Consider the following 22,659-nt stretch of genomic DNA (forward strand, 5'->3'; position numbering starts at 1 on the left):
ATCTTTGTAGTCACACAAACACCTATGTGCTAACTTCCAAATACTTAACCAGATTAAATATTGACTATAAAATATAACCTTCTAAAAGCCCCTTTAAAGTCAGGGTACTGTTACTTTAAAACTCCAGTCCTTGATTTAATTGCTCTTTAGCATATGTGCAGTAACTTTGGCTTTTCTCTGTGTGTATATATCTGAGAGTGCAGGACACTTGTTCAATAGTATTATCTCTTTTTTTTTTCCCCTGAATTAATTGTTTCAGATTTATCTAATATATTGAGTTAAGAATAGAACATTGCAAATTCTTCTCCAGATGCCTGACAGCTCAGTGGCTCAATAATTAACTTTCTGGGGACTGAGACACTGTTTTTATCCAAGAAAAATGTGTTCAGCCTGTCCACCAATGAGCCCTGTTGGCAGCACCAATTTCCACAAGCAACAATCTACAGTGATTATGAGTAAGTGACTGGGGTGAGTCACTCCTTATTCTAAGAAAATGCAAACTATTTCTGAGGTTGGGATCACAGTCACCCATGAGGCTGCATCTCCAGCTTTAAAAAAGTGGTAGGAGCAAAAAAGGGAGAGAATTATTGTAGCTCCTGGTTCTTAGTTTGTTGGGTTTGGGGGTTTTTTTGGTCAAATTTAAGAGCTTGTGTCCTCTTCATTTGTCAAATATCTAATTCAGGACAAGGGCTGAAATAAATGTCTGGTGGCCTGTGTGTCAGTCTGCCAACTCCTCTGTGCTGAGAGCAACAATAACAGACCCCTGCTGACATCAACTGCCTTGGAATGCAGTTGTTGCTAATGCTGCTTTATCTGTGGAGGGATGGCAAGATTTTAGTCTGAGATCTCAAACGTAACCACCTCTGAAACTCTGATGCCAGCAGATGCTTCTGGGTGGTTGCTTCCACTTGCTGTTCCCAGAGGTGCCAGGCTTTGGAAGAAGGGCAGAGGCTGTGCAGTCCTATCGTTCAGTAGCAAGTCTGTTCGTCCACTAGAGGAAGAGTAGTTTAAACAGTTAAACTGTTTAAGCCAGAAGTGGTTAAATTAGCAGAAATTAGACTGAAATATTCTCTTAAGCAAAGCTGCTTCCTGCTATTCTATCCAGAATGATTTAAATTGCACAGAACTACAGGAATACCAGCAAAAAGGAACAGCTGTAAGTCTGCAGGAGGAGGAATTCACTAGCCAACAACATTTCACAGCTCTCTCCTGTTCCTAAATTTATTTTACAGCAGAGCAAACTGAGACATAAAGTTATCCACAGGCGTTCAGAAAGCAGCTGGCAGAATTCACCTGGAGCCTGGGAATCCTGATGTCCATTCCTCCAGTTAACCCACAGCACCTCTGGTCTCAGTTATCCTTTTCCTGACTATAGGATTATCCCAGGAGTATTGAAGCTCTTCTATGACAAGGTACAATATAGACTTAAGTACAGTCTAAACTTTGGAAGAGTGTGCAATTTGGAGAAGAAGCACTGTTAGTCAAAACAGAAGTAATTAATGAAGGCTAATTGTGTCTGGTGATATTTGACCTATAATGGAAAATGTTGGGACTTTCATTTAAAATCTAATAGGAAACACATTAACCCTTTGGCCTTCAGAGGAACACAATAGGAGAAAAGTCTAACAGGGAATTAGGGGACCCCTCCTTAGGTTGGGAGGGGTGTACTCCAGGCAATTGGAAATTTCAGAAAACTTCAGAATTTCAGCTACAGGTGTGCAAAGTTGTTCACCGTGTGTTTGGAAAATCTCATTGATTCAGGGAATGGCACTGACATGAGTTAGGTAGAAACTCCTGTGTGGACACGGCTAAGAGAAAATTGATTTGCTGGGAGTTTCGTAGCACTTCCTCTGGATTAGGGGTCACTGGATTCCTGTTTCTGACTGCAGAGCACTGTCTGTCTCAGACTGGCTCCAGGAAATGGACGCTATTCCGCAGAAGCCAGAAGATTTCGTGGAAGAGCCATGGCCTGTTTCCAGGTTGCAGTTCACCCACTGCCCTGGGGAGTGTCATTAGTGGGAGGGAAGTGGAGTTGGGATTTAAAGGCATGAGGAGAGGAAAGAAAAATGACAGCAGGATGGAGAAAAATCCTGTCAATCCTTATGAAGGATTGACACTTGTTTGGCCACATTAAAACGTTGTGCTGATCATCTAAATAAAACAGTGAGCCAGCTCCAGAAGTGATGTGTAAATCACGGATCAGGGAGGGACTGACACGCTGAAAGCAAAATCAGTGGCACTGGTTTCACTGGGGAGGAGGTTGGAGCAACCTATGAGCTCAACAAAAGAGGTGCAGTGTAGGGAGGAATTGTTCTCCTTTATTTCCTATCTTTCTCTAATTTGCACAGCAATATGAAATGGAAATCATGGGGTCATCTTTCAAAGGTGGTGTTTATATATTTTCATATATTTGTAAGTCGTGAGGTCATACACATAAATACATATAAAAGAGTGGAAAGCTGCCTAATTTGTTCTCTGTTCCAGGTTGCTTTGTGTGCAGGTTCACAGTGGTGAAATAGCTGTACCAGCAGGAGTGTGTAACAGTGCTCTGTGGGCATGTGGAAGACTGGAGGTACAAAGTTATCAGAAAATCTTGAGAAATCTCCAAAGCACATTTCCACCGTCCCAATCACTTCATTTTTACCCACTATATGAAACAGATGTAAAAATAGCTCTTTCATCAGTGGATTGCTACACATATTTGGGCTGCAGAGGCTCAATTCTGTTCAAAGCAATGCTGTGAAATCATTTGCAGAATGTGCTGTTAATCAGAAGCAGCAATTTAATGTTACGTATCCGTCTCTCCTCCCACCCCCAGCTCCCCTTCCCAATTCTGAGCAGGAAACGACACTTGGATGGAGCTCAGCACTCTGACTTTCTGGATAGACTCTCTAGGAATGAGGAGGGACTTGAATTCTCTCCATATGTCATTTCCTTTCCTCTAATGGCTAAAAAAAAACCCCCATTGCTGCAGTTCATATAACTTACAATAGAGAGAACATTCCCAATACAGGGAAATCAGGGCAGGGGGATGGGGCAGACAGGACATCCACATTCCACTTCTGAAGAACTGCTTTGGAAAGTTGGACTTGAACTGAGCAGGAATTTTTCTTCCTTGTAGAAATATTGTTTTATGTAGTTCCTAAAATTGAAGCTATTACCCATCTGTACCTAAGAGTATATCAACACCTGCAGTCTGGGGCCAGACATGGATTAGGGAAGGAAAACATAAGTAGAGGGGGAATGGTAACAACTTTACAAGATGTAAATGAAGTCAGAAAGGAAAAACAGAGGGAATTGAGGAAACCTAACAATGGGGATCTAATAATTTCTAAAAAAACCCCAATTTTAACAGCAAATTATCATAAGAATTACTTAAAAGAAATCAGCTTAGCCCAGTCCTGCAAACAGCTTTTGTCCAGACTACCTTTAAAAACTTTTCTGTTTGGTACAACCAAGAGCATCTGCAGATATCCCACAGTGCTGCAGAACACAAAACTCGATCTGCTGTGTTGCACAGTGGATTTGCAGCTGTCAACAGAGTTCAGTGTGCTGTAGTTACAGACAGAAAAAATACCCCAGGAACAAACATGACAGGAAAAAACCCCAAGAAAACCCATTTTAACTAAATGGAAAGTTTACTTCCTCATAGTCAGCCCACTGTGTATTAGACCCAAATTGGAACATAATGTCTTTCTAGCAACATAATCCAAATGTTTGTTAAATTTGTAGCAGCCAAAGTGTGCAATGAGCTTTGCAGAACAAATGAGAGATGACATTTACTCAAAGAAACCCTAAATTTTGCCCTCAGTGAATGAGTTACGTGTGCACAGAGGGGCTGGATGTGTCTGCTTGCAGGATGATTATATTTGATTATATCACATCTTTCATTAGACACATTGCCTAATTAGACATGTTGCCCCTGAATTCTACTGCTAAAAAGAAAAGGAGAAATCCACCTTTCTTCCAGTTCTATTTTAAAGGGTTTCAAATGTAGAATAAAAGACTGATTCAAGACATATGGTGACAGATTTTGCTTTAGGTTACTTTTAGCACTTCACTAGACCCGCTAACCTACTTAAATACCTGTGCTGTTCTTATCTGGCATGAAACCTTGCTTTATAATTTCTAGAATGAAATATTTCAGAGGTATTTTTAGAGAAAACTTTATCTTAAATCCTCCCACATTGATTTCACAGTGGACTCGTTGGTGACTGTTAAAAGAAAGCACAAAAAAAGCCAGTACAGCCTGTGGACATGTTAAATATTTCTGCACTTCAGAAAGTATTAGGAATTAGTGGGTTTTTTTTAAAAGAGAGATTGCTGCGTTCATGGAACCTGCAAACGCTTTTGTGTCATGATTGAGCTTATTTTTGGGTTTAGTTTTCACGTAGCATGTTTATAAATGTCTCCAGAACTCATGTAAGACAAAGCAGAGTGTTTCCAAAGCCGGACAGCCTGGGCTCCTTTCAGCAGTTCCCAGAACTGTGGGGAGATGTGGTTTGCACAGTCTGGGACAGCTCATCTGACTCTGAGTGGCTGCTTCCCCCTGGCAGAAAATAACCACCCCATGGGGTTAAGGCTTTGTGAGCTATTTTTGTCTTTGAACCTTGCAGATTCAGCTACCTGTAGAAGTACACGATATTGCCATAATTTGATAAGTTTCCTGGAATTAATCTTGCCTCTTGAATGGAAACCTTTGGAAGCAACTTGTATGAAACACATGGAAAAACTTCCACTTGCTTGAAGAAACAGAGAAAATCAGCATTACCAGGTGAGGGCTGTTTCAAGTGACTTGTACTGCCCCAAGATGCTTTCTCTGCAAACATTATATGGCCAAAGGAGTCTGCTGCTTATCTATATCTGTATTTATCTCTGACAGCCACAGTCCCTGCAACAGATTGGAATGAGATAATTTAGTCCTCTTAAACCTCATCATAACCCCTGACATGTGGAATTCTGTAAAGCTGGAAATGTTAATCCCTGAATATTTAGATAAGTAACGATGGCCAATGAGAACCAGCTAATTGTGCCAAAGTATTAAGGCTTATCAGATAATGCTCTAGGGTTTTTGGGGAGCCAGGAAAGCATCTCTGCTTTCCATGGCTGTATGGATGGAAGGTGCATCACAGAACATTTTTTACTTCTTCCAAAGCATTAAATAGTGGCTGTGGCCCAAGCAGGGTGTTAGCTGGACAAGAGGCTGGTTTAAGAAGGCAGCTAATTCCAGAGTGTCACTGTTGATCAGGTACCTGAGGGGTGAGTTTACAGCAGCAGGACTGAGTCAGCTCCTGGCACCCCTTGCTCTCTGCATCACCACCATAATTAAAACTCAGAGAGACAGTATAGGACATTTTACAGCTCATCTCTGGCAGACCACAAAGTCATAATTTCAAACTGATGCTGGGCCACGGGGGATAAGAAAGATTAGAGAAGGTTTGATATTCCTTTAGTGGCTAAATAATATGGCTTGGTCAAAAACAGTGCTGTCAACTCTCCTAAATACTTGTTTGGGCTGAGAGTCTTCCCAGTAACACTTCATTTGTCTGAGCTGTGTTCCACTGGGACAACACACACCGTGTCCAGTTGAATCAGGCACATTCTGCAGACAGATGTTGTAGTACAGCAGTGAAGCAAATTCTTGGTACATGTCACTCAGAGGAGACTGTCTCCAACTGTCTTGTCCTATAAAGTCTTCTAGGAACCTCCTTGTAGCAGCCCAGTAAACCTAAGGATGAGATTCTCCAGTTGCTTCAGTCACAAAGCAACATGAGAAAGTCCTGCAGAGCAATTGCACGAGGGAACGTGTGGTTCCTCAGGAAACCTTGGCAATTTCAGTTGGAATATTTAGCATGTTGTTCTCAAAGCACTTGACACAGTCTATTCATGTTGTGTTCAATGCCTGTCTCTAAAATCTGCCTTTTCTTCTTTCTAAAATTGCACTGGGATAGCACTGTCCTGCAGGACATGATGAGGAAACAACGTGGCTAAAGGGACTGCACGGAATATCTGTGCATCAGTTACTAATCCGTTCTGGATGGATGGACTTAGAAGTTATCTTAGTGACTAACCACTGGAAAATCCTGTGATATGGGAGCTCATGCATTTTTCTGTAGCCACAGCTGCAGTCATTTCCCTTCAGAGACACATCATTTCCCCAAGACACATCCTGTCTCAGAGGGCCACGGTGTCTCTGCTCCAAGCTCTGTCCCCTGTCGCAGGAGCCAGAGTATGGGTGGAGATTTCCTTCCTAGTTTCTTCTCCCGAAAAGCTTCATCTCCAGCTCCAGCTTGAGAAATGGATTGAATCTTGACCTCTTGCATAAACATTGTCTCTGCGTGCCAAAGGGAGCCTTAGTGAGAACCAGAGCCCCTGTCTAGACATGTTTCTTCATCCCAGCACTCCGGTAGGTATGTCTTCCACTGCGGGTTAACTCTCCTGGTCTCAGAGCAGCCACAGGGACAGAGTAAAAGCAGACTTTTGAACATGTGCACCTCAGTGCTTTAGTGCAGTTTGTTCTGTTCACCAGCAGTGCAGACAATGCTCCAGTCTGACAGTTTTCATAATCTGCAAAGGGGAAAAAAGGAATCTTGTACAAAGGGAAACTTTCTGTTCCCAGTCTTTATTCCCGAAATGCAGGAGCACTTTATACGTGACCGCAGTGGGGTTTGATCCTTTTGTACAGGGAAGGCAGCAGAAAAGGCATCCCCACAGAGGACAGAATTCCATTCAGGAACAGGACAAAAATGTGATGGATCTGCAATGAGTTTAGGAAGTACTTTAGCGATGGTGAGAAGTTATGATTGGCTTAGAGAAGGCTTAGAATGAAAACCTGTGCCAAAGAGGCAGACTGGGAGAACAATGCCCATTGCAAGCAAAGGTGTTGATGGAGCAGGAATGCCTTGAAAGGGAATGAGTTAATCAGGCAAATTAAGAAAGAGGCAGGGAACACTGGTGGTAAAAATGTTCCTCATTCTTCACAATTTTTTAAAGAATTTATATCTTGTTTTTGCCACATTAACAAAGCTTTACAAAAAACGCGATAAGAAAGGGGAAATAATTTTGTAAACATTTCAAATGTATTTTTAAATTAAATTGAACCTGTTAGATATATAAATCTTCGTGGGGCTGCTTAGGTGTATTCTGCTGTAACACTTCTCAGAACTACACCATTAGGTGGCAAAATAGGCATTTAGCATTGACAGTTGCACATACAATGGAAAGACGTTGTAGAGAAAAAGAAAATGGAAGTGTAATTCTCTTCTGATCAATTAATCTTTAGCTTCATGATCTCTAGGGGTGGTGTCTATATAATTTCAACCATGACAGGCTCTGGGAAATTTTAGTAAATGAAGACAAGTAGAATGAAATACAATCCAGGTAATTTTAAATATCTTTATTTTTAAAAACTGCCTCAGGAAAATAGTTTTAATCTTTCAATTTACTCACAAAAGCTTAATAATAGGGGCAGAACTCTCTTGCTCTCTTGATAACATTACAGAAGCTGGGGAAGAATGTGACATAACACCAGCCAGCTCTCGTTACTGCTGAAGGAATGTGCTGTGATTAAACCTCTATACAGAAAGAAATGGAATGTAATTCTTAAACGTTGATTTGCTTTGAACACATACCACATGCTGAGCAACGAGTTTCCAGTATATTCTTTCAGTTTCTAAAGATGGGGAGGACTTCATCTCCAAAAAATTAACTTCTCAAAAAAATTCCTCTTCTGGAAATGAACACTACCTGGTTGAAGGTGTTTATTCACATTTCCCAGCGTCCAAACCCACTAAATCCTTTGAGGACTATCTGTGAGTGCAAAACCTTCTTTTTCTTCCTCTTGGGAAATTCAAGAATTCAAAGCCCTTTTTTTTGTGCAGCCATAGAAGAAATTTTTGTATTTCTGAACACTTCTTCAGAAGTTTCACTCGTGGGACACCAACTATCACCTTATTTTGTCCTCATGGACTCCTCAACAGCCCTGTTGGTGTCCTAAAGATGCCTCCACTTGCCCCTTCTCTGTGTTTCCTCCAATCCTTTAGATGGAGCCTCAGCTGTGAACTCCTGGCTGAGGAAGGCTGGATGGAATTCCCTCCTGAGCCCAGCAGCAAGGCTGTTATCCAACAGTGAGCTGTGGGGTGATGCAAGGCACTCCCATCCCTCTGGATCCCAGCTGGCTACCTCAGCTTGAAAGGATTTGTTGTTCACTGATATCAGCCTGGAGTGAAACCTGGAGCACTTGTCAGCAGCTAATGATGGTTTTTGCTTGTCCCTCTCACAGGATCTCACAGGATGAAACCTCCTCTCACCCCTAGAATGGAACTGCATAAACACAAAATTCACCTTAAGCTCTTGGCTTCTGAAACCTAAAGCAGGATCAGCAGCATATTGGTTAATTTGAGAGTATTTTGAGAACTTGGGGGACAGCACTGGCACAAGAACCTGTGGATCATGACATTCCTGTAGAATTCCCTTGGGAAAGCAGCGCTTTGAACCATCAGGTGCTGTCAGCATGTTTGGTCCCCCACATTTGCTGCAGTTCCTGGTGCTTTGAGAGGCTTCCTGACCTCTGCTCACTGCAGATCTGGCACTGAATCCCTCATGGAGCTGCTCATCTCAAATCCTACTAAGGGAAGGGGAGCAATGGGTAAAAATCCTCGTTTCCCAGCAGGATTGGGACACAAACATCTGTGGGACACCCAAGGCACTGTCATTGTAATGCTGATATAGAGAAGGGAAAAGTGAACTCTTTGCATCTGGTGCCTCTGTGCATCCAAGTGCAGCCTGACCTAGGTGGTTCTACCCCTGTTAGGACCCAGTCCTGACCTAACTGGGACACAGACCTGCCTGCTGGGCTGATGAGAGCTGGAGCCCCTCTTCTCTCACCCTGTTAAATACACACCTACTGTACAGGACTGTCACCGATACATCCTGGAGGTATCAGTAAAAACCCTCAAGTCACAATGGCTGTTTAAAAATAAATAAATAAATAAATAAATAAAAAATATCCCATCTACTAAAAAAAAGGAGCCCAGCAGTAGCAGCAATCTTGCAGGCAGCACATTTTATACAGTGACCCAAATGCAGGGACTGTCAGTTAATGCTCTCACACTTGTAATAAATCACAGTGTTTTCACTCAAAGGTGAGCAGCGTGTCCCAAAATCTCAGAAAAATTTATAGTTCTCTGAAAAGCAGTATGAAACTAAGTGTGCTTCGTGACCTCTAAAACCCACTTTTAATGAAAGTATTAAATGTTCATAAAACTACTGAACAATGAAATACTGTACTTAATCCCAAAGTTGTTTTTTTTAATATTGGCATTGCAATTAATGTCTGACACACTAGTTATCCATTAGAAAGAAATCATTAGCAAGAGTTCTGTGTTTAACATAACATTAAATACTTTTGTCAAATTATATCAGAATTATTGAATGCTGGGTCCAGAGAGCACTGCAAGACCTCAGAAATGAATAATCATCACATGTTAGGAAAAATCTAGAATAACCTAGAAATATGTGAAGTATGTGAAAAGTAGCTTTATATTTTGTTTTTCTATTCAGTTCAGCAGTGGCCAGGTAATGTTGCAATATTTGCAAACCATCAGCCACTTGCTTTATACACTTGGTTTGAGAAAAGGATAATGACCTGTCTATGTGAATTTGTAACAGATTGGAATTTAATAGTATGACCTTCAATTACAAAGGCTGATTTTTCTTCTGATTTTTTTTTTCAGTGCAGGAATCAGGACACCTGGAATGTCTTTGAGGTGTGTGCGAATTTACAGAACCATGACAAAGTAACTTTTTAACTGTTTCAGTGCAACATAAAGCCATAAAATCAGTAGACGTATTGTGCCTGTGTTTTATACTAAATGAAGTTTAGACTTGGTTTCAAATTCTCTTTTTTTGAAATAGTGGAGAAGCAATGATCACTGTTTTCTCTTGTGCTCTGTCTGTGCTGTGAAGGAGGTTGGTGTCCAATATTTGCTAGTTTTGTGTTAAACACGTGATGGCAAAGGCAACAGACATAGGCCTGGGTGAGGAAAGGATCCCAGGTGCTGATCCCAGGACTATTTTGCTTCCCAGACACTGGCACCACAGCAGGAAGCTTTGGAAATTTCCACCTGGAAGAACCTGGCACTGCAGACACTTTGGGGGGAAAGGGATGTGAGTCTACATGCACCCACTGTGGGGAGGTGTCCCATTCTATGGAGGGAAAGCTTTGAGAACCACATCCCACTTTGAAGGCCTTCAGTGGGAAAAAAACGGTTCCTCACCCCAGGTTTGAACTAACAAGGTCCAACTCTGAGCTCTGTCAGGATGGGATAACCCCAGACATGTTACAGCTCAGCTTTGTGTCACTGCAGGAAGGAAACCTCCTGGGCTGTGTGAAAGCCACATCACGAGCTGTGTGAAGCACAGATCATCTCATCCCACGTGTGGATCCTGATCCATAGGCTGGATCCTAATCTCTGACTGCCCATGTGATAATACCTTAGAGGTGACCTCAGCAGGAAGGTGCCAGAGCAGTGACACATCTGAACGAGTACAGATATTAGTAGGGTTGTTCGTAAGGAAAGGTGAGAGGTGTATTAGTTCAGACTCCTAAGGGAACCTTTACTGTGCCAACCTTCCCAGCTTTTCCAGGAGCTTCTCCCACCCTCGAGGCCCCTCTGGCCCTGCAGAAAGCTGTCCATGACTCTGCTGCAGCGTGGAGCTCCCCTCATGGGAAGTGTGTTGTAGTGCCGGGAAAACTCTGGAAAGAGTCCCCTTTCCTGCAGGATGGGAGTTAAACTAGGCCACATGGATACAAGGCATTTTTGTACTTTTTATTATTATTCTGACAACGGCAGTTCACAGAACCGGGCTGCTGATTTCTCCACAGAGCAGATAAGAACTAAATTGGTCCAAAGTTTAACAGTTTCCAGGGCTGGTCTGTCACACCCTGCCCATGTGGAATACTGCTCTGGCTCACAGCACCCGAGTGTAACCACGCATTTCAGCCTGGCTTCGAATTCTGCCCCCATGTCTGTACCCTTGATTCTCCTTGTCCCAACTCCCCGCACAACTTCATTGTCGCCCCCCTTTCCCACTCCCTCCTCTCCACCACGGCCATTTCCCGACCCCCAGCTCCCTCCCCCAGGACATGGCCATTCCCTCTGCCCTTCCTGAACCCCAGGACATGGTCATTCCCCCACTCCTTCCCAACCTCCAGCTCCCCCCAAGACATGGCTGTTCCCTTCACCCTTCCTGAACCCCGGCTCCCCCAGGACATGGCCGTTCCCCCCCATCCTTCCCGACCTCCAGTTCATGGCCGTTCCCCCCCATCCTTCCCGACCTCCAGCTCTCCCAGCTCACGGCCATTCCCCCGATCCTGCCCGCCCTCATCCCTGCCCTGGATCACCCCAATCCCCGCCGCCACCTGCCGCGGTTCCCCCATCCCGCCGGGCCGGCCCGAGGCGGGGCGGGGGGCGGGCAGGGCGTCCCCGGGGCCGGAGGGAGGGCCGGGAGCCGCGCCGGTCCCATCCCATCCCGCCGTCCGTCCGTGCGGCCCCGTCCCAGCTTTGTTGCGCTCGGGGGCGGGGAAGCGCCGGGAAGCGCAGGGGAGCGGAGGGAAGCGGGGAAGGCTCCGCTCCTCCTCCGCGGCCCCGGCCCCGCTCATGGCGACGCTGGGCACATCCGGGCCTCTCCTCATCCTCCTCCTCCTCCTCCTCCTCCTCCGGCGGCCGCCGCTGCCCTGAGCGCCCGGCCCGGCTCCATTCGCGCCTCCCCCGAGCCCTTGGCGGAGCAGCGGCGGGGGAGCCCCGGCCGGGGCCATGTCCAACCCGGGGGCCCGGCGGAACGGGCCCGTCAAGCTGCGGCTGACAGGTGAGGCCGGGCCGGGGCCGGGGCTGGGGCGGCAGCGGCGGCTCCGGGTGGCGTTGAGGTTGAACCTGGGGCCGGAGCGGCCCCCGGGCCTCGGGGGGAAGGGGAGGGAAGGGCAGGGCGAGGCTCCCTCGCTCGGCCCGGGCTCGGCGTGTCCGGGCTCCGCCGCCCGCCCGGGCCCGGCCCCGCCGCCGCCTGGGCGAACTTCGGGCACCGCACCCCAACTCGGGGGTCATTCTGCCTCCTCTGCGCGGCGTGAACTCGGGAGAAACTGTCACGGTCTTTGTTTTGGTCTCTTTGTTGTTGTTGTTGTTGTTGTGCTGTTGGGGATTTTTAACCGATTTGCTGGGCTGAGGTCGCCGGGCACCGAAGAGGCTCCCCAGGGCAGCGGGCACGGCCCCGGCCCTGCCAGAGCTCGGGGAGTTTGGGCAACGCACATGGAGGGGTTTGGGGTGTCCTGGGCAGGGCCAGGACTTGGGGTGGATGATCCTGGTGGGTCCCTTCCAGCTCAGCGTATTCCCTGGTCCTGTGGTGGTTCGCAGTGCCTTGTGGTGCCCTCTTCCACAAGACCACTTGACCCCTGATATTTCAAAATACCATAAAAACGCTTCACCTGCTTGCTGGGGAGGAAAGCAGTCTGGTTTTAAATACTTAAAACTATATCCTTTTCCCGGATAAGAACCCAGGGAAATGGATTTAGAAGGAAAAAAAAAATTAGAAGTCCTGCTAGAGCTTTCTGTATTAAAAATACAGGACACTTTGAACTAGCTCTTTTCTTTAAAGTATTGTAAGTCCTCCAGCAGACAAGCGATATTTTGTGTTCTGAAGCATCAGTACATGAAGGTAAGGAGTTAGGAAAGAACAGATAACACTGTAAATACTCATCTCTACATACAGGGCATTTAACCAGCTTGCAAAGCAAATGTTTTTAAAAATACTAAAAGAGTTGATACATTTACTTTAGGTGAATGAGAAATATCTCCAGTTTAATGCCTAATAAAGAGAGGTGTTTTCATACTGATTTTTCCAAGTGTGTTGTTTTTACAGGGAAAGTAAAATGTGTCTGCTTATGCTTAACTTTGGAAATACTTGGACTAGATTTGTAATCCAGTTTTCAGAGAGATTTGTGAGTGTCTATATATTACAGTTGGAAATAAAACTCTTAAAATGAGCTGCTGCATGAACAGTGGTGCCTTGTTTTTACAGAGTGTTTTGTAGCCTTTTCCTCAGGTTATTGCTGTATTGATGCAGTGCTTTAATACTTTTCTTCCCTGAGCACTGAGTGCTCAGACTTGCTTATCTCTGGAACATTAAACATGGTCTGTAGCCTTATTTAAGAGCATGGAAAATACTGTCTAGGGAGTTGTCTTTCTCACCTCTGTGTTTTGTGTTCAAATTTGTTTCATATTTCATTTTTATTGAGGATTAAGCATCTAATGAAATCGTGCCTGTGACAATATCAGTGTGCTGTGGGGAGTGGGATTGTACCAGAACTGAGTTTTAGACACTGAGTTTCACTCTGTGGTCGGTCCCCAAACCAGGCAGGTACAATCCTAAGGAATGTTTTTGAGGTTTTTGGCATCTTGAGCTCAGGATGAAGATAAAATGGTCTTTCTAGGGGCTGTTCCAGGTCCTCTTGCAGTCGCTGAGGACCAGTTCTGTTATTGGAAGTTTATAGGAAACATTGACCTGTTTCTGGAGCTGAACAGCTTGAGGTGTTTTCTGCTGTAGGTAATTGTGAGTTGTTTCACATAAGGTCATTTGTTGTAAGGAAGCTTTACATGTTTAAGGAAAACACTGAATCTTTTTAATTCAGCTTACATGTTGTCACTTCTTGCCTAGGAATAGTTTTAAGTGTTCTGTGTGGTTTTGATTACCCTTTTTGATTGGAAAAGCAGTTTGAGGGCTCTTGAATTCTGAAACTGTTTGGAATTAGAAGAATCTGTATATCCAGTGTTTTTAAAAGTTTATTCTCGAACTGACAAATGCTATTTAATCTTAATTTTCTTTGGCTCTATGAAACCAGCAGTCTTCTGTTTTGGCTCGAATGTTTATAGGATTAATTCTGCAATCATTGTTTTAATGCTTATCTTTTCTGTTCATTATCTCTAAATTAGATGGTATAGATTAAAAAATGGATTTCAAGAACTGGATTCAATTAGCAGTTTTTCAGGACATAAACATTAAAGGTTTAGATGGAAAACATTGTTTTGACTGACTGGATAAATGACAGGGTAATGTTTGATGTGAGTCCAAGAACTGATCTGGAGCTGGTGCCCAACTTCTCAGTCCATCTTGAGGAGCCAAATAAAATATTTAACCTAGGCCTCATTTTGCAAAAAAGGTTGATTCTTTGTTGGGACCTTAAGAAAGTTCTGAGAAATGTTTGGCATACCTTTACACTAAGTGTTTAACAGTTTATTTAGGTCTGGGTTCCATAACAGACACAAACCACAGCGGTGGCACACTTCGAGTAAGTTTTTATTTAGTTTGCGGTGCATCTGTGTTATACATTTCTTCTGAAAGGTTATTCTTCTGCTCTGAGGTTCAGTTGTCTGTTGCAAATATCACCTGACTCTTTAGGGATACACAGGTCAATACATTTGCATTATCTGGAGCTGGAAAATCACTGCATAATTGTTAAAATCCAGATGTTATGGTTTCTGATGATCCTTCTAGCAGAAGGTGTAAATCATCGTTTCTGATTAAAATATAGGCAATGTAAGTTAAATTAGCTGAAGTCTTGTATTGCACCAGTCTTCTTAGCAGCTTGTAATAACAATATCCAGGGAAGCTGTAGTGTAAGGAAAATTCTTCAGCTCTCACATATTTACCCCCACTTGATCTAGTCCTGAGTACATCTGAGTTCTCCAAAAGCTGCAAGTGCTGTCACCTCCTTTCATTCTTACTTGTGATTTTTCTCAGTCTTATGTTGAATTTGTGGATTTGTCAATACCCTGTCAGACAGAACATGCCATTATTTCTTCCACATTTTCTCTCAAAATGTTATATTATGTTGATCTCATATTCTTAAAAAAATTGAGGAGTTTTGCTTTCAGTGAATATTTTAAGTCCTAATTTGTGAATTATCTAATGTTAAAAGAGCTACATTTCACTGCTTCCACTTAGGAGATCAATGGCAGGTATCTGAATGAAGCCCATGAAGTTGTTTTTATCAAGGAGATAGTTTTTAAAATCAGTTTGAAGTCTGCAAAGGTGTGAGTGCTACAACATACAGAGTTGGGTAAACAACTCTGGTAAAGTTGGGTAAAAAGTGCAGTTTATTTAGTTCACATGTTCCAGGTAGTGTTTGTGTGAGAATAGTTAACAAGGAAAGATACTTCCACAGCCACAAAACACAGTCACACTGGGCTGGAAAAAGTGGTAACAAATATCCCAGGGATAAAACTGGAATGAGCTGGAAGAGTTTTGCTGGTGCAGAATGAGAGGTAGGACCGAAGTGGTGTTACCTTTGTTTTTCCTCCTCCTTACTGTAGGATTGCAGCTTTCCTACAGGGTTTGCTGCTCAGGGAAATAAAAGGGTGTTGTGGTGTAGAAAATGGATCAGCATCTCCTCTGCTGTCCCTCTGTCTTGCTGGTTTGCTGTTTCTTCAGCCCTCACTCTGCCAAGGTGGGACTTTCCAGTAAAGTTACAGTGTTGAAGGAAGAAAGTGCTGCTGTTCTGTCAATCTATAGAAGCTCTTGTTGGGATGCAAATAATACTTTTTGAGAAACATACCTATTGTTTGGAAAAAGCCAGAATATTCTTGAGTTTTGCAAAACAGTGTGGAATCCTCAGACCTGTTTTTTTGCACTGGATGAATCTACCTGCTAAATTAATACAATTGAAGACAGCAGTTAACCTGAATCCTAAATTTTCATCAGTTGTAGGATGAAAAATTTTCATCAGGAAGCAGGACTGAAGTTCATGGATAGCAGAGCCTCACAGTAGGAACAGCAGTCTGATTGATTGATTGATAAAGTAGATCCCTATATTTTTAAGGAGCAAGGCAGTGTTTTTATAGTTGACTGAAATCTTAGTGCCATTTTAGGTCAGCTTAAAATCTGAGTGCTGTTTCTTCTTTCTCTTTGTAGTCCCTGGCTTCACTTTCTGGGCCCTCCCTTGTGTTGACTCCAGCAACTCTGGGATGAGCTGAAAGCTAATCCTACCAGGAATAAAAATGGTTTTTTGTATTGGAGAAGAGGGATGCAGACAAGAAGCTGAAAAGAGGGCAGGACTGCCTTTTTACCAGCAGCCTGTACTTAGATAGGCTTTGGTCAACAATAAAACAATGGAGTTCCTTCATGTAAGGTATATTTGACTTAAGTACTGGTTTTTAGTGAGCCATGTGTCATTAAGAAGTCCCAATCAATAAATTACATAGTAGGTGGATTAAACTGGTGCAGTCATAACAAAGTCAATAGATGTGTCTGATCAGAGGTGCAGGGATTGATTGATGGCTGCTTGGCCCTCAATATTTTCATCAAAGTATGCAGTGTGTGCGTGTAAATATATGCTTTTTATGTACATAGTATATAGTTATAGATATTTATATACATATAAATCAGTTGTGGAGCATACAGATGCCAAAGAATTGTAATAAACATCTGAGCAGCTGCATGGAGCACTTTCAGCTGTTTGTTTCTATGAAATCAGCTTATGTGACAAAGTTTTATTCATCTGGGTATAAAATTAGGTATGTGTGTTCAAGGGTACATAATGGGGTATCATGGCAAGGGAAACGAATATCAGAGAGGATTTGGGAGAGGGAGTCATGGTGGGAAAACAATTCTGTGGGACCTTCAGTGGAAAGATTCAAATTCAATTTAAAAAATCTTCACCTTTGGCTGTACGATCAGGAGAGCATCACATAGGAGAGAGTGGAGGTTTTACATGTGTAGGGAACATGTGGGGCATATGTAGGAGACATATGGGAAATCTACAGGCAGTCCTAATGGTAGTGTTTAAAAAAATAAAGCTCTTGGGCGAAAAAAATAAGAGAAATCCCAGGGGAGGAAAAATAAGGAGTGATGTTTAGAATTGTTCTTTTCAGTTGCGTTTAAAGAGTTTAAGCTGCCCCAGAAGGTCTGTCTGAGAAACTCAGCTAGTGGGGACAAATTATTTTCTGTTTTCTTTGTTAATCACACTGAAAAATCTGATCAGGCCCCAGATGAAGACATTTTGCCTTTATGCCCATATGGTGAATGGGTTGATGCCTGACAGAAGACAGCTTTTAATGTTTTGTTCTGGTTTGTCTCATGGCCTTTGAAGTGTTTCCTTGCTTTGCCATATCACTTAAAAATGGCATCTCACCACTGGGCCAGAGTTTCCTTGCAGTGTTTAGAAAGGTGGGTGATTTCTTTGGGTGTTTTCTCTCCTCACAACAGGGCCATTCCCTGGATTCTGACTCTGCTGAACGGCATGAGTAGGTTACTACACAGTTACTCCCCTGCTGTTACGTGCAGGTTTAATGTACAGAGTGTAAATGCCCACAGCACGTGCAGTGTCTGACATCATTCTGGTGGCTTCTCAGAGGTGGGAAAGATTCATCTCAGTGATGTCAGACAACGCTTATAAAAGCAGCTCCTGTGTGTGTCTGCTATTAGCAAAGCATGTTCCTGGTTGGGAAAGAGGATCAGAATCCCGAGGGACATTTGTCAGTAACATATTCAAGGAAGCAAACTGTTGACTTTTTCTTGCTGCTTAATCTTTAAATACTTTCAATGAAAGCATAGATAAGATTGCTTGTAACTTTAAAGAAATCTTCATGGGTAGGTAACAAAGCTCAGGACAAAACTGGCTGAGCGTTATCCTCTGAGGTTAAGGGGGAGGCTGACACAGGATGGAGAATAGACATGCTCAAGATCATAAAAAGGATAAACCAAGTAAAGCTGGGATTTAGAGCCACTACCTTTTGACTTTCTGCCCGTGGACATTGTTTCCCTTGAGTTTAAATCCACAGAAAACATGGATCTGTTTTGGGCCTTCCGAGACCGCATTTGAGGTGATTTGGGTTCAGTTATCTCTTACGTGCCAGATTTGTCTTGCATTATCAGCTGTGCTTCAGCATCCTGCAGACTCTTGACAATTACCTTTTTTCTACCTCAAAATACTGGTTTTGTTGTTGCTGGGGCAGAGCAGAGCAGGAGGACTGATACCCCCCCAAATGAGTATAAAGTATTGCTTAGTTGAAGTGTTACTCACATTTTCAAAATTCTGAAAGTGAAAGAAAAAGCAGCAGTCAGTGAGTTTATGTGGCTGTGTCCTGGTGGTAATTTTCTGAGATGAGTCTTGGCCAGCACCTATTTAACCCAACTTCCAGGGCTTGTTTTCTTGCAGGAAGGGAGAGTGACTCCAGCCATGGCATTGTCAGTGTAACGGGTTCAGTGGGTCCTTTCTGCAACACACTCATTTGAGTTCTTTCAAATATGCAGAGAATGTCCAGACTATGTAATTTCCAGGTCACAGCAAAACTATGCACCCAGATTCTACCATTCATGCTTAAATTAGTGTGTGTGATGCCATCTTGCCACAAACACTGGAGTGACAATGCCATGGGAAAGCTTTCCAACCCACAGCACCGTTGTTAGGGATGGACATGTCCCTCTGCTCCATCCTGTGCTGTCACATGGGGTGGGCTGAGGGATATATCCAAGTTAAAAATCCACCTCTTCCTCTCATCCCCCTTTTTCAGGTGTGTGCACAACAGAGGGCCCTTGGCTGATCACGTGGAATAGTTTGAAACAAGTGACATATACTCATTTTCCTTCTGCCTTGACCCAGATTTTAATATTACCAATGGAGTTAAATGGAGTCATAACTAATTATATCTGTCATGATGCTTCTTTTTAACTGCTTAACCATTTGATTTGGAGTTTATATATAGGTAGTACATAAATTCAATTAGAGATGCAGTTGAACTGAATTGAAGGTGGAAATCTGCATTGGTAATATTAGGGGCATTTGCTGAAAACTTGAGCCAATTTGGGGATTTCTTCCTAATGCAGATAAAGACCAGGCTGTGCACTTGTGAAATTACATGTGGCAAAACTGCTTTGTGTGTATTATAGGACATGAGGAGAGTAGATGGAGTGTACTTAGTAATTTACTGTTTCATTTTAGTGAAATGCAATCTACCAGATGCAGGTACTTTTCATGAAAAATATGTAAATGTACTAAAATTAATCCACTTTTATTACTGGTGGGGGAGGAAAGATGTATCTGGGTTAGAGTACTTATGGACATGGCTGATTAAAAAAAATTAAAATAAAAATGAAAAGGAATGAAACATGTCAGAATAAAATTCATAGAATTACATTCATGCTTAACTGTCTGGGATTAGAAATTCATGGCATTAATTGTACCAAGCATTTAGGTGTCCTTATGACAAAGAGTTCTTCAGTTCAACTCTTAACAGAAAATGTTCACTATATATTGTTCTGAAATTATTAATTTATGATATGTATAATTGTTTATTTTCAGAGAAAAAGCTCTCACTGTGTTCCCTGATGGATTTATTAAAATAATGGTTTATAGCTCTGTACAGAAGACTGTGTGCAGGACTAAATGAGTAATAGAATTGTGCTTAAGTGTAGTAATACTAAGGTGTCCTCTTCTTTGTTTAGCAGCAGAATAAGTACTTCTGTCTGAATTTATAAAAGATGGTATCAGATATGATATAAGAAACTTTGTAGGGTGGAGCTTCTTGGTAATTAAAGCTTGTGAACAACCCTAAGAAGCTGTGCCATCTTTCATAGTTTCAGGCGGGTTGTGTATGTGGCATTTCTGAATGTCTAACTAGTAATTCTGGGTGTTTGGTGAAGCACAAGGTGTTGGTGAACAGAATCTTCAAATGTGTGTGTGTGTGTATATATATATATATATATATATACACTGTTATAATAAATTGATGGTCAAGGATGGATGTTTGAATAGGAAAAAACCTCTGTTCAAGCTCATTTATGCTGCTGCCCAGAGGAAGTGCCCCTGCTTCCTTATAGAAGCAAATGCTGTAAATTCCATGCAGTAATTCCAGTTTTACCTTAAATAGTTGAGTATCAGCTTTTTGTTTAAAAGTCAAAGGGGTTAAATCTTTGTGATGGTCCTAATGAGGGGGACAAGGAGGGCGAGACTTACCCTGAAGCTGTAACACTGTGGCCCTTTCATGAACATCTTCCCTATTTGGGATTTCTACTTTAAAACTGTGTTGAAAGATGATTTAAAATGCTGTTGGCTTCTGCCTCCTCCTGCAGCAGGAAAAGAGAAGGCCTGCAAGGAAAAAGTGACTTGGAGTACTTTTCAGGAGTACGTGCGTCGTGCCTGGCCTGTCATAAAATATTTGTGTGATTCTCCTCTCCCTTCCTTGAGCAGTTCCCACAGTTCATAATGTTCCCTCAGTAGCTCTTACAGGGGGTGGTAAAAGGAGGTTAAAAGTTCTGTAGCCCCATTTGCAAGGACAGACAGTAAAGTTCTTGGTTCCCCTCCCAACAGCAAGTTATTCTGCCGGGGAGTAGTACTATATATTTATATTTGTCCGTGTCTCGCTTGCTCGTGAGGCCAAGAGATGATGAAGAGATTTCAGTTCATGTGTGAGATGTGAATGTGGCATTGTGAATACGTGCCTCGGATTTCCTCATTACAATATTTATCATTTTTCCTGAAAGTTCCTTTCCTCTGGTGGATTGTTCATCCTGTAGAATAAGTCAGCTATTTCCTGTGCATCAGCATAATGTAACTTCATCTGCACTCAGAGGGCTTTGGACCCAGTCAAAAGCTTTATATTTTTGGTAAGTTTATGGAAATTTAGGAACTTCAGTCTCCACATTTCATTAGTTCTTCCCAGTGTGGTCCATGCCTGCAGATGCACTTGTTCTCCACCCCCTCGTGTCACTGTGATGGAGTGGCAGTGAATGCACAGGAAAATTGTCCCTGGTCCCCCTGACCCTCTAATGTCCCTTTGGCCCTTCAGTGCTGTGGGAGTGCTGGGTCCTGCACTTGCTCCTGCTTCGTGTCGTTTGAACACAGTTTTGAATTGCTTTGTCTGAACATCTTTGCCTTTTATTTGCCACCAGTGGAATTTATAACTCTAGTTGAACTTGGAATACCAAGCTGGAGCTCACAATGCCAGCTCTAGTTAGCACTTCCCATCCTAACACGCTGTTCCGTGCTTTAACAGCCTAACACAGTTTTCATGCTGAGGAGCTAAATCAGACCGAATTTATTTTGGGAACATTCTGTTCAAATTCAACCAATTTCAAGAAGGGGATTAAAAATACATTAGACATCTTTTAGAAATCCTTGGGTCTTGTGAATCCTTTCTTCTCGGGCAGCAGCTCAAGCAGGGACACGGTAATGGGCAGGTGTGGCTGTGTCTGCCAGGTAAGGATTGGGGCAGGTTTAGTAAATAGGAGGTGATTTCATCCTGTTAATGCTGAGCTCAGTGTGCTCCCGGTGTGAAGAGAGGCATTAACTGGAATGCAGAGGGCTCAAAAGCTGGATGAGGGTGGAGGAGAAGGGAGTGACCTGGAACAAGGAACTGTCCGGGGCAAATGGGCGGCTGGTGGAGAACAATTTTTGGCAGGACAAGGTGCTGGGGGTCTGTTGGTGCTGGGCTGTGGTGCTGCAGCACTGAACATGACACAGGGTCACAGAGGCAGCCTGGATTCTCCTCTTCCAGGCTTTTTAACACTTGGATTTGTAACCAGGGAATGTTGCTGATGCACATGGGATGTTTCATTAGTGAACTGCGTGGATTGCTCGGAAGGAGGGTCAGGACAGCAGAGGTGCTTTGTAAGAACTAAAGATGCACAATAAATGCAAAGAGTGTAAGTGGTCACAGTTGGAGAAAGGCTACAAGTTTAAAAACAAACAGGAAAAAACACCCTCCCCAGAACTTCTACCATCTGTTCCTTTGCTCCCCATGTTCATCACCTTGATCCTATAGAGAAGAAATAGGGAATTGAGGACTGGCTTCTAAGTGGCCATGATTCATAGCAGAATTCTGAAAAGGCTCTCAGATAAGATCAGGGTTACTCCTTATGTGTAGAACAAAAGGAATTCTTCAGCTTTTAACAAACCTGAGAATTTTTTTCTATAAAAACCCTTGAGTCTAAGAAATTATGTGATATCTCGGTCACTTCATTAATGTTAATATTTTCTTCAGAAAACTGGTTGTTCATTATGATAATTGAATTATGCAGTTGTTAAGTTTCCTTGGCTAATTTACATGCCATCTTTTCACACAGGTTCGGGCATTACAATTAATTTTATTTTCCAGAGAAGTGTTGCCTGCTATTGATGTGTTCATTGAGTGAAAGATTTGACCTTTTTTATTCAGAATCAATGTTAAGGTGTTAAGTATCGAGTGGACAGAGAAAGCTATGAGCTGTGGCAGGCACAATTTGTGTTCTCTGATGGATCTGTGTGAAGATTTCTCTAATTTTACAGTTTGTCCCCACTGGATTTGCACCTTCCTGTGTTGGGGATGGATATAACACACTGTCCTTTGTTTACACTGAGTTGCCAGTGGAGTGAAAAACTTTGATCTTCACTCTCTGTGTATATTAAACACACACCCAGGAGCTGCAAAAGAGTTTAAACAGTGAAGAACAAATCAGAAATTCCCTGTACTAGGCAGGTGTAGCTCCAGCAGGAGACAGGCAGGTATTTTAAGTGGAGTTTCTTGTAGAGGCCTGTGCAGAAAATCTCTGTGTATGGACAGAGTGAGAAGTTGTTACTGGTGCATTCAGATGGATGATTTCTTTTTCGGTAAACTAAAAATAAATGAACAATGT

General features: G+C 42.9%; 1 protein-coding gene and 1 long non-coding RNA gene across 3 annotated transcripts in view; both read left to right on the top strand.

Annotated features, from left to right (window-relative positions):
- The first annotated feature begins 286 nt into the window (after positions 1-286).
- LOC108495796 lies at positions 287-9,700 on the top strand. 2 transcript variants are annotated; one of them, XR_001874231.1, is made up of 5 exons: positions 287-455; positions 1,233-1,412; positions 2,485-2,572; positions 4,617-4,774; positions 8,282-9,700. It is a non-coding gene; the product is annotated as an uncharacterized LOC108495796 (long non-coding RNA). The 2 variants fall into 2 exon arrangements; XR_001874230.1 differs by lacking the exons at positions 2,485-2,572; positions 4,617-4,774 and having other exon boundaries at positions 349-455.
- A 1,840-nt stretch (positions 9,701-11,540) lies between these two features.
- Positions 11,541-22,659, top strand: part of SMURF2 (SMAD specific E3 ubiquitin protein ligase 2) — a 58,774-nt gene continuing 47,655 nt past the window's right edge. Inside the window, exon 1 of the mRNA XM_017811856.1 lies at positions 11,541-11,868. Coding sequence (XP_017667345.1) covers positions 11,817-11,868 — 52 coding nt within the window. The 5' untranslated portion in view covers positions 11,541-11,816. The remainder of the gene's footprint in view (positions 11,869-22,659) is intronic.

Source organism: Lepidothrix coronata, unplaced genomic scaffold (assembly GCF_001604755.1).
Source record: "Lepidothrix coronata isolate B3197 unplaced genomic scaffold, Lepidothrix_coronata-1.0 Scaffold34, whole genome shotgun sequence".
Lineage (NCBI taxonomy): Eukaryota > Metazoa > Chordata > Aves > Passeriformes > Pipridae > Lepidothrix > Lepidothrix coronata.